Source organism: Cicer arietinum, chromosome 7 (genome assembly GCF_000331145.2).
Source record: "Cicer arietinum cultivar CDC Frontier isolate Library 1 chromosome 7, Cicar.CDCFrontier_v2.0, whole genome shotgun sequence".
Lineage (NCBI taxonomy): Eukaryota > Viridiplantae > Streptophyta > Magnoliopsida > Fabales > Fabaceae > Cicer > Cicer arietinum.
Genome location: NC_021166.2, coordinates 5496487 through 5508324, shown reverse-complemented (window position 1 = coordinate 5508324; position 11838 = coordinate 5496487). Strand labels below are relative to the sequence as shown.

Sequence of the window (11838 nt, the reverse complement as noted above, 5' to 3'; positions counted from 1 at the left end):
CTACACTATCCCTTAAGGAACAAACCGTTGCTATAGAGCTTCCGTTAAAATATCCTCCTTTTATTGCTTCGGTTAACAAGAGAGGTTTGAACCTCTCTGAAGTAGTTTGTTCAACTTTCTCAATGGGTTGGTTTGGAGAAGAAAAAAGTCGTAGGACAGTGAGGATTGATTGTTTCATGAAAGAAAACACTGTTAATATATATGTGAGGCCAATTAGTGGAATTAAAATTGTAGTTGATCTTGAACTTATGAAAATTGTTGAGTATCATGATACAGATATTGTAGCTGTACCTACGGATAAGAATACTGAATACCGGGCTTCACATCAGAGCCCACCATTCGGCCCAAAACAGCATAGTTTGGTTAGTCATCAACCTAAAGGTCCAGGATTCCAGATCAACGGGCACAGTGTTAGGTAACTAATTTTATTTTATTTTTTTAGGTGTTAATTAACTTCTTACTACATCTATGATAATTAGATTAATGATAAACTATTATTAATTAAACTGACACTAATTGTTATTTTTTACAATCATTTAGAACAAAATTAGAATTTTGTATCTTGAAATTACAAAATTAAACTCTTTTACATACCATGACTAATTAATTTATTATTTTAGAAAATAAATAAATTTGCTTATCTATTTTAAAATAAATTTTGTGCATCTAAAAGTTAGAAACAAAAAAAGTAAAACCTCTCTTTAATCCTCCCGTCACTAAATATCCAATGATTTAATTAAAGAAGAATTTTACGTTTTCCATCCCAAAATTTATGTCCCTAACATAATGTACTCTTTGAACAAATTTTTTACTACTATTTTTTTAAGCAATAGTTAACTGAATAACAGAAAGGTAAACCTCCGATCTAGCTTTTTTTTTTTGTTGCTGAAATATAATATTTATTTATACTGTATAATTGACTTTGCCATAGTATATATTATTTGAGATGGACATGTAGATTATATTATATTATATGGATGTAGCTGGGCCAATTGGAAGTTTCATATAGGTTTTGACGTGCGAGCCGGTGTTATAATATCATTGGCTTCAATTTACGATCTAGAGAAGCACAAGTCTCGTAGTGTATTATACAAAGGTTTCATTTCTGAGCTATTTGTGCCTTATCAAGATCCCGCTGATGATTTTAACTATAAGACATTCTTTGATGCTGGCGAGTTTGGTTTTGGTCTATCTACTGTGCCTTTGATACCCAATCGTGATTGTCCATCACATGCTCAATTCATTGATTCATACACTCACTCAGCTGATGGTTCCCCAGTCCTCTTGAAGAATGCTGTTTGTGTTTTTGAACAATATGGCAATATCATGTGGCGTCACACTGAGACTGGAATTCCTAATGAATTTGTAAGACTCCTTAATTAACTATTACATCTACCTTCAATTAATTAATTGATCCACTAGTTATCTCTTTTTCTACTATTATAAATAATTGTTTATTTATTGATGTATTATTGATGATAAGGTGAGACTATGTTGTTTAAAATATTATTAATTCATCAATAATATAAGGAAGAGTTTATAGAGTAAATTGATGAATTAATAATAGTTGAAGAAATTGATTTCCGAGTTTTACAGATTGAAGAATCTAGAACAGAAGTAAACTTGATAGTGAGAAGTGTAGTGACTGTGGGCAACTATGATAACATTGTAGATTGGGAGTTCAAAACAAGCGGTTCTATCAAGCCCGCGGTACGTATCATAATTTCATTCAATCATGGATCACTACAAACATGCTTTCTATTTTAAACATCAACCAAGACAAAAGTAATTACTAATTACTAATTACTCAATTAACTGCTACACCTTTTTATTAATTTGTATATGGATTCTACAGATAGCATTATCGGGTATATTGGAAATTAAGGGAACAAATATCAAGCACAAGGATGAGATTAAAGAAGATCCACATGGTACCTTAGTATCAGCAAACAGCATTGGCGTTTACCACGACCACTTCTACATTTACTATCTTGACCTTGATATTGATGGTACACACAACTCGTTTGAGAAAACAAGTTTAAAAACCGTTAGAATCACTGATGGAAGTTCAAAGAGAAAGAGTTATTGGACCACCGAGACCCAAACTGCTAAAACCGAATCAGATGCAAAAATTACAATTGGGCTAGCCCCATCTGAGCTTACAGTTGTGAATACAAACAAAAAAACTGCGGTTGGAAACGACGTTGGATACCGTTTGATTCCAGCAATTCCAGCTCATCCACTTTTAACGGAAGATGATTATCCACAAATACGTGGCGCATTTACCAATTATAATGTTTGGGTCACACCTTATAATAGAACTGAAAAATGGGCTGGTGGCCTTTTTGTTGATCATAGCCATGGGGATGATACTTTGGCAGTTTGGACAAAAAAGTATGATTTATTAATTAGTTTTTTGTTTTTGTAAATTTGAAATTGATTTATCTAAGTAACTTATATACTGATTAATTTGAATTGTGAATTAAAATATTTTTCAGAAATAGAGACATTGTGAACAAGGACATTGTGATGTGGCATGTAGTGGGAATTCATCATGTTCCGGCTCAAGAAGACTTTCCCATAATGCCACTATTGAGCACTGCATTTGAGTTGAGGCCGACTAATTTCTTCGAGAGGAATCCAGTTCTTAAAACCCTTTCTCCAAGAGATGTTCAATGGCCTGGTTGTCCTAAGTAAAAAAAAATAAACCAGCTAACCTAGCTAGCTATTGATGATTTGCACTAGCACATTTGGTGCAAGTTTAATTGCATTGTTCTTTGGAAAAGCGTGATTAATGTTGTTTGTTTCTTGCATGTGGGATAATAATGACACGATATATCACGTGTATCATGGGCTAGTAACTTCTAAATAAACCTTATTTGCAAGCTGCTTATTTTCAATTCAACTATTGTAATCAAATGAATTCAAGCTTAATAATAATATTAAAAGAAAAAGGGAGAATTCTTCAATACCCAAACACAAAATGAATATATATCATTTTTAAATTGAATATCATAAAACTTGATTATTATTTACCTGTTAATAATTTTCAATGTATTAAATAAATTTCATGGTCAAAAGAGATAAATATTTAACACACAAGACTAACATAAATATTTAACTAAAACTCACATAAATATCATACTTACACGATACTGAGGAATGAATATTTTTAGTTGTCTGCCTATATTCAGTTTCCTTAACAGTCAATGAAAGGCAAAAAAAAAATGAAGAAAATGCTAAACATCAAAACTACAAATGCCACCCCCTCCCAAAAAAAAAAAAAAGGAATGCTCTTTTTTTGTAAGACCACTATCTTGATGAGTAGTAGCTGGCCTAGAACATTGCAAAATTGACAGGCTTTCACGACAAGCTTGAACGAATATGTAGTAATCTACTATTATGTATCACAAAAACTCTAGACTACCGGATGGTCAGATTCTTGTGGGCATTCGCATACCCCGTTCCATCTGTGTCACAAACCCATATTTCATAGATTTGGGCGTGATGGACATTTTGTTCAAGTCAGCATCAAAATCAAGACCGGCTTCAACACCCATGATCATATCATCATCAATACTATCCTTTGCATTCCCGTCAACAAAATCATCGTCAGATGCTTCACTTCCACTATCACTGTCTTCGTCATTGTCATTGGTATCATATGTAGTTCTGACTCTTGACCAGTGGACAAAATGTGGCTTTAAGTAACTGGAGATGTTCAACACAGACAGCAGTTGGAGTGGAGAGCAAAAGCAAAGTTAGAAATTAGAAAACAACATAACGAGATGAAATGTCCAGGTCAAAATGAAGACAATTATTTCAGTTGAATAATATCTCCTCATTCCAGAAAAATAACTTACCTTTGGCTTTTCTTCAACAAACATGGGTCAAATGGGAAGAACATGTCAAGTCTATCCGTCCCACCAAATGCCTTGGAAAGATCAGACTCGAGCAAATCATTGAAAACAAATGACTCAGATGTCATGAAAAGCCGAGCAGCCTTTGCCTGTCTAAGAAATTCCTCTACTACACTAGGCAAACACACCTGTAAAGAAGTTTAAACAAAAGCAATCTTCAGCTCCTTAAAGCAAGGACACGACTCATCAATTTATCCATAAAATGTGACAGTCAAGCATGCTGTTTACGACATAAAACCATGACAGCTTCCTAAAATGTTGCTTACCTTCAAGGGACTCAATTTATGTTTCAACATTGGCTCCAGAGGCATTTTGATAAGCTGCATTCTAAGCCTAGGAACATCCACCAATGATCTCATGCGAAAACATAGAAGGTACATGATAGCCTGCTCAGAACAAAATAAAATGCAATGAAATTGAAAAACAAAATCAAACGTTACCAGGTCAAACTAAGTTATTCGACAATCAAACAAATTGATTACATTCATGATATTCATTGTATTATCAACCAAAATAAAAGATGAGGGAGAAGTGAAATAGCTGAATCAAAAGCACATATAAAATACACATTAATGCCCCCCCTTCCCCACCCATCAAATAAATGTCAATAGACTCACCTGGCAACCAGAATAAAAAACTTGATGTGCTTGCGGGTTCATATCAACATCATGTAACATGCAATATGAAAAACACCAATCTACCAACCTGAAATCTCAACAAAAGATAGTCAAATCAATCTCTATCAATTTCTTAATTTCATAATGGAACATAGAAATCAATTTTGTAATTAATAGAAGTAAACACAATATGTTTCCAAACCTTTGTATGACACTAGCAACCAATGCAGATGAAAGAAACTTCGCACGAGATAAATAACTAGCAAGATAAGCCACAGCACTCATCCTGAAATACATGAAGACAATTACAAATGTTGCAAGTTATATTTGAACAATATGCAGTGTTATAGGCACAGCATAACAGCTTCCACAGAAGTTCAGCTTTGTTAAAAATAACATCCAATAGCATTTTAAGAAAAGGAGAAACAGTGCCCAATTTATGATGGAATTAATTTCTGCCTCTAAGGCTAACATTTTTAGATGCCACGTCTTCCCATATTGCACAATGATTAAAAATTATTAATGGTGGTCAATCATGCTAGTAACTGCATTAAGCAAGGACGAGTGGTTCATCATGGCTACTACAATTACTGTTTGTAAATTTAAAAAATTTGATCAAATTAAATATATTGAAGCAGTAAACCAATGGTTCCAAATTTCAAATTAGCATACATAATCCCCATTGGCCTTGTGGATCAGGGTGAATCTTGATTACGAAAAAACACAATACTGTAAACCAGCATTACCTAGTAATAGGAGGATTAACATCAGAACCAAACATCTCTGTAAGAACCATGGCAAATTTCACACCACATCCTTCAGGATCCAGTGCACATGCATAGAACATCACAAACTGCAACAAAACAAAATCATTGACAATGCATTTCTCGAACATAGTACCCAATAAGAAAATACTACAACAATTAGAAACAGTAAAAACTAAATAAACATTACCTGGGTAAATTTTGACTTGTAAGCATTCAACACAGTTCTCTCAAATGACTTTAGTAAAATATCAAATACCTAGCCAAATAATTAAATGAACAGTTACAAAATCATTCCCTGCACTGTTTATAGATTATATAAAATATGTTGTTTATTATTGCATGCAAAAGTGTGTAGTTATATAGGTGGGAATACCTCAGCAATTCGGCCACTGCTTTGACAGGATTCAAGATGCAAAAAAATCAGCACAATTAGGCTATCTAATTGTTCCGCAACCTTGTTGCCTTGCAAATTGTTCCTATTTAACATATCTGTGGTAGACTGAAAAACGAAGCCAAAATACAAAGTTATATCACATTAATAATAAGAATCACACAATGACAAACTATGGAAGACTAAAAAAAATATCACTTTATTACAAAAAATATGGATGACCAATAATTATGATTAGCTTATAAGTTAGATCCGATACATTGTTTACCGTATATATTACTTAGAGCTAAATCAATAGTACAATATATATATATATGATAAGCAAATCAATAGTCAAGAAACTTGATACTATGACATAATTTATGAAAAAAACCTAAATAGTTGCCAAAAGGTGATGCACACTACATACAGTTAGAATACAATCAAAAATTGAGCAAGGCTCACATTTACACACCAGTTCTATTTCAGATGACAATCAAATTGAGAGGGTATTAGTGATAGGTAAAGGGGAACAAATTGGGGAATAGGTCAGGTCGACCGACAGGGACCTATAGACTAGCCTATGTCAGGCTCATGCTAATATTTCTTTAACAGACAAGGCTAAAGGCTTCTACAAAAGTCTATTTAACTAAAAACGTCAGGCTAGATACCAGCAATTTTCTAGGGCACATAACGTACAAGAGTTCTTCATTCTTTGTTTATCAGATCAACTTGTTTTAGCCATATATTGCCAACAACTATAAATTGTTTTTGGGTTAATTTGTGACATTGACTGAATTTGACAAGATTGTAAAAGTTCAAAGGCACTGAACTAAACCTACTCTATAGAAAGACATAAAAGAGGTCAAGGACAATTGATGTCCCCAAACCCGCTAAGAGTGGAAAAGTTTGAAGTATGAAGATAAAAAAAATGTAAAGCCCAATAAATAGAAAATGATTTGTAGTACCTCAAAGTATCACTTCGATTAAAAGAAATTTAAATCTTCAACATTCTGGCGACTTAAGTCGTTGCAACTAAGACATGAGCAGGACATATTTAGAATGGTTGCATAGTTCTTATCAAGGCAAATGCATGCATGCACGCACTCACTTCCTATTTAGCATATCATGTATAAGCAATTTTATACCTCGCTCAACTTATGAAGTTTTGCCACTTCAAAAAGCCACTAAACCTGAACGGCGGCTTGACAAAGCCCAGCATGAGAGCCACTCAGCTAGGCATGTTAGCCTGAAATAGGCAAACACTTGAATAAGACCCTCTGAAATTCAATCAGGCAAAAGGTTGCTTCCAAAACAACGTAAACATATTAACATGCTCCTTCAAAAATAATGCTACCAATACAGCAACCTATGGTAGACCAAGACTAACATTTCAAACAAACTCGGATCTACCATCGTCCCCATCCCATCAGTCTTTCCTATTGATAAGGAATGCTGATATGTGCAACAAGAAAAAGAAAGAAAAAAAGAGGTGCAAGATCCAGTGACAGTTCAACCAAAAGTGATCTGACAAATCAAAATGTAAGAGGTCCATTGGAATATCAAACTGACAGGAAGATCAATGTCCATTCTCTGTGCTTTCGTCAAATACCAGTGAAAATTATAAGAAAGAACAAAAATCACCAAACGTGACAAATTATTAAGCTTTACAAAGCATAGCTGAACACAGATAATCATTGACAACATAACATTCCATCCACTGCAGCCGCCATTATGTTTTGGCATCAGCTTCACTATACACTACAATCAACTAAATTGCAGGACTTCCTATGGACAAATTTTTTTGAAAAAAATGAACCTCTTTTCTGTTTCCCTTTGGAAACTAATGAATTTGCAAGTGATATATCATAGGATGAACAGGAAACTACTAAAAACTAATAGAAGCTGGTATAGTGATTGCAAATAACACAGACATCGAGAATTGGTCACTATACTGGTTTATAAAAGTTTTCAAACAATAGGAATTGGCAACTGGCACCGGCTTCACTATAATCAACTCAATCAAATAGCTGATTTAATATTGAAAAAATTCAATAAAAAATGTACCCTAAAAGTAAAAACTATTGAATTTGCAAGTGGTATAGCATAGGATGAGCAGGAAATTACTAAAAAGTAAACACTAATAGAAAATGAATCATCTTTTTAATATTGAAAATATCACTTCATAAGAATGCAATATGTACTTTAAATAGATAGATTATATGGGACCATACCATATTAAAAATATTCTCATCCTCGTCTGCAAATTCAGCAATCTCTTCTAACTCCAATTCAAATATGCATTTGACATCCTCCTGCAAGTTGCCATCCCATCCAATTCCCACCTACAATAAAGTCAAATATAATTAATTTAATGGTCTTTTTCCCCAGCTTTGCTTTGACTAAAAATTTGAGGGGGGGATTAACCAACTTACATCCAACTCTATCAACCTATCCACAAGCGCAGGTAGCATTGTACCACCAACAATTTCTCCAATTGCACCACTCTCAAGCCTTAACATATTCTCAACATACATGACAATCTCCTACAAGCAACATAAGAAGCAAGTAAATTTTGATGAAAAAGTTCACAGTTAAGTAAACATATCCACACAAAAATGAAAAACTAACGAGCAGAAGATAACCCCATAAATATTCTAAATCAAAATGCATACTAAAAGTAAGATCACTGTAAGTTGCAAAGGGAGAGAATTCAATGCCAAAGAAATAGTTTTCACAAATCCTACCCAATTCATGCTGCAGAAGTAAATAACGCCACTACATTCCAATCCTAATGAAGTTTAACATAAATCCAAAATAATTTCAAATCACAATGCAGAATAGTTCAAATGTTGAATTTAACATTGGTAGGCAAAGTATGTAAAACGTCATGCTATTTTGACATGTCATTGCATGAAAAACAACAAATTCATGAAGTGGAGTAGTATCCGGTACAACAAACAGTTGCATCAACCATTTTACTGGAAGTTCAAATGAAACTCACAGGTTCCGACATTTTGCAGGATTTCGGCATTTTCTGGACGACTATTGGAGATAAACGCAAGGGAGCAAGGGGCACCAAATCAGATATTTGTTCCAAAGCAGCATGCACCCGAGACAGAACCTTATTCTTCTTTTCAATTCCATTTGTCTCTTTCAGAAAATCAAAGAGATAAATAGGTGGCACAAAATGTTTCACCAGCATCTCCAGGCACCAATCAATATACATTCCATTGGAAACAGCCTGCAAAAAAATAGTACACAGCAAGCAGTCTTCAATAAAATTTCAAATGCCCCATCTATAATTACAAAGATATAGGGACAATACAATATAAAATATGTACCAATGATACAATGAGTTCAAGCAAAGCATCCATGACAACAGTTGCATAATTCCACAAGCTCAATCTCGAAAGCTGGACAAATAATTACATCAGATCAACGATATAAAAAATACTGCTAACAGGAATGAGGAATCAGTTCATAGTTTCAAACAACAAAAAGCAAACTTACAGCAAAAAGAAGAGCATCGTGATGGGCAGGGTCTATGTACGACACTGCTCCAGAAAGCCCTCTTAAAGTTGTCTGGAATCATGTAATTAACATAAATAAGGAGCTGTCAGCACTGTGGCTTAACTTGTGCCTAAAAAATGTTATCAAAATGGAAGTTCATTATGAACTTTAACTTGACAACCTACCACGAGTGCAGCAAATTCTTCAGCACTAGGATTCCTTTTTGGGTGCAAATAGCGAACAAGCTCGTCGTAGTTCTCTCTAACACCCTGAGCCACAACGAAGGGAACAAAAAGCAAAAAATATAAAAATTAGCCTTATTTCTTTGATGGTGGTTTCATGTTATCAAATTGAACAAAATATGTAGCCGGGCAGTCTCTAAAATGGTTTACCAACGTGACTTCAACAAGGGTATCTCTGACGCTGTATATTAACTGCAAATCACTGACATCAGTAGTCTCCATTTCAGGTAATTCTTCCTGACCACTCATCCCATGCACCTTTCCCATGCTCTGTTAAAACCCAACGTTAAGAACCTCAATCCTGCAATGCTTTAGTATAAACTATTCTCAGAATTCAAAAAAAAAAACTCTTAAGCCACGTGCATGAAAAAATTAATCTTAGTATACAAGAACAAACATGCAGAAATCACGAGTTGATGGCAACTGAAGTATTAATCGGCAATGAAAATTTAAAATAAAGATTCCAAAAAACAATTGAATTAAGTTATTTCACAAAAGTATTATACACAACACAGTTAAACTGAAATCTCCACAACAAGAATTGAAAACTTTAATAGAACGTATAATATAGAGTATAGTACAAAAAGCTACAGAGGGATCGCAACTCAAAAGAATAAACAACGCGAATGACAAGAACATGAACAGAGAGACGATCGCATAAGCTAATCGTTAAGAAGTGAGGGACGTGATTGAAGAAGACTCACCGCGACTGAGTAAGCCTGTGTTGTGTGGCCAGGTACGACTGGCGGCGGATCTTGGCAGAGGACGTGAGGGCGGCGGCTAAACTAGGGTTACCGGGAGATATGCTATTTTGCGATAGCAGTATGTCCAGGTCCAACCTTGTTGCCTTCTCACTTCTGTTCTTATTGTTTTATAATAACTAGCAAAAGATATTATACTTTTTTATAAATAATAAAGATGTTTAATTTAATGCCAAATCTCTCCCTAAATCCTTAATTTTTTTTAGCGTCTCTACTCTTTTATCGTTATTTATGTTCTTTTATTTTTTCTTTAAATATTTTCAAATTACATAAAATTATTTTTTTTAACTTTTATTTTATGATAATGTTATTGTCACAAATTTTTTTATAAAAAAAAATTATATTATTTATTATTTTTGAAACATCTTTAGTTGAAAATATAATCAACATATGTTATTTATCATGTTGCCTTGTTTCTTAATCTTTATTTTAAGGTTAAAATACTTCCTTTCCAACTTACAAGAAATATTTTCTCATTTTTTTCCTTTCTATTCATGTTTTCCTTCTCAACTATCTGATTGTCATCAGTTCTCCCTCTCCTTTCCACCGCCATTATCCTCTCATTCCTCACCGCCATTGTCTTGCTCCCCTTAATTGTGCCCTCTTCTAAAGTATTGTTTTTTCTATTTTTATTTCTTTTCGTATCGTTGATTTCATCTAATTTTATGATTGTTTTATGTTATTGATTTTATAATTGTCGACGTTTAGTTGATTTTCTCTTTTCATGTTTACTATCGTGTTTTTATTTGTTTTTTGATTTATTTTATTTTACAACTAAATAAAAGCTATGATTGTTTTCTGATTGTATTCTTGAAATATTGAAAGAAAAAAAAATTTATTTATAGGATTTTTTATAGTTTTTAGTTTATATTTGCCATTTTTCTCTATCATTTTTTATGTTTGAGTTTTATGTTAATTGTTTTTCATACACACAGTAATAATAAACTCTGATGGATGTTTTAACTCAAATACAATGTGTTGGAAATTTTAATAATATATGTTTTAGACATTTTTTTAATTTTTCAAGTATATAAAATTACTTCATAAATTATTTACATTTTTTTAGCATTTTTTATTTATTTGTAAAAAATAAATAAATTAATAAAGTTGAAAAAATAAACATTTGATTTAGAGGATTTCTTATTATTTATTTATTTTGATGTTAGTTTGAAATAAAAAAAAAATATATATATATATATAGATTATAAGAACAAATTTATCATTTGATTATATGTTGTGTATCAAACATTGAATATAATAAATTATTATATTAAATATCTCAATGTAAACGATAAGTTTTACTAATTCAACTGTTAATTATTTACATAATATATTAATGATCAAACACAATTTTTTTTATATAAATCCAAAATTTATAACTATATAATCTAGTTATCGACATTCACTTATATTTTTAAAGGTTATTAGTAGTTCCTTTGAAATTATTTAAAGAAGTATTAAATAGTTTAAAAATTTATAAAATTTTGTGAAATTGATCTACACATTCAGAACTTTTAATTAAATAGTTGAATTATTTAAATTTATCGTTTACATCAAGTTATTAAATGAGAGCATTCAATCATTCTGACGTAATTGTATCCTCGTATTTGATAAACCTATGTCAAACAATTATTCATTTAATTAAATA

At 32.5% G+C, this 11838-nt stretch overlaps 2 protein-coding genes across 5 annotated transcripts in view; one reads left to right on the top strand and one right to left on the bottom strand.

Moving 5' to 3' along the window:
* LOC101491487 (primary amine oxidase) overlaps positions 1–2900 on the top strand; it is a 3591-nt gene extending 691 nt beyond the window's left edge. Inside the window, exons 2-6 of one of the 2 annotated variants that reach the window (XM_073363914.1) lie at positions 1–415; positions 984–1365; positions 1597–1710; positions 1856–2394; positions 2499–2900. The exon at positions 1–415 is cut by the window's left edge and continues 11 nt beyond it. In XM_073363914.1, coding sequence (XP_073220015.1) covers positions 1–415; positions 984–1365; positions 1597–1710; positions 1856–2394; positions 2499–2697 — 1649 coding nt within the window. In that variant the 3' untranslated portion in view covers positions 2698–2900. The remainder of the gene's footprint in view (positions 416–983; positions 1366–1596; positions 1711–1855; positions 2395–2498) is intronic. The other variant, XM_004508292.4, reaches the window with a different exon arrangement.
* Positions 2901–3105: 205 nt separating this feature from the next.
* LOC101490748 (uncharacterized) lies at positions 3106–10298 on the bottom strand. 3 transcript variants are annotated; one of them, XM_004508290.3, is made up of 16 exons: positions 10134–10298; positions 9580–9738; positions 9373–9456; positions 9188–9259; positions 9019–9090; positions 8679–8918; positions 8110–8220; positions 7909–8019; positions 5678–5803; positions 5492–5560; positions 5284–5390; positions 4740–4823; positions 4538–4625; positions 4187–4306; positions 3864–4048; positions 3106–3711 (listed from the first exon to the last, which is right to left on the bottom strand). In XM_004508290.3, the coding sequence occupies exons 2-16, from the start codon at positions 9694–9696 to the stop codon at positions 3435–3437; spliced, it is 1863 nt and encodes a 620-aa protein (XP_004508347.1). In that variant the 5' UTR covers positions 9697–9738; positions 10134–10298; the 3' UTR covers positions 3106–3434. The 3 variants fall into 3 exon arrangements, with proteins under 3 accessions (XP_004508347.1, XP_004508348.1, XP_004508346.1); XM_004508291.4 differs by having other exon boundaries at positions 9580–9699; XM_004508289.4 differs by having other exon boundaries at positions 9580–9730; positions 10134–10297.
* Between the last annotated feature and the right edge of the window lie 1540 nt (positions 10299–11838).

Bases quoted from the DNA above. Each gene is read 5' to 3' on its own strand.
- LOC101490748 (XM_004508290.3), bottom strand. From the start codon at position 9,696: ATGGGAAAGGTGCATGGGATGAGTGGTCAGGAAGAATTACCTGAAATG. The intron at 8,221-8,678 runs GTGAGTTTCATT...TGTTGCTTGTAG, and splicing joins CCTGCAAAATGTCGGAACCT to GAGATTGTCATGTATGTTGA. The intron at 5,804-7,908 runs GTATGGTCCCAT...TTCGTTTTTCAG, and splicing joins ATGAGAATATTTTTAATATG to TCTACCACAGATATGTTAAA.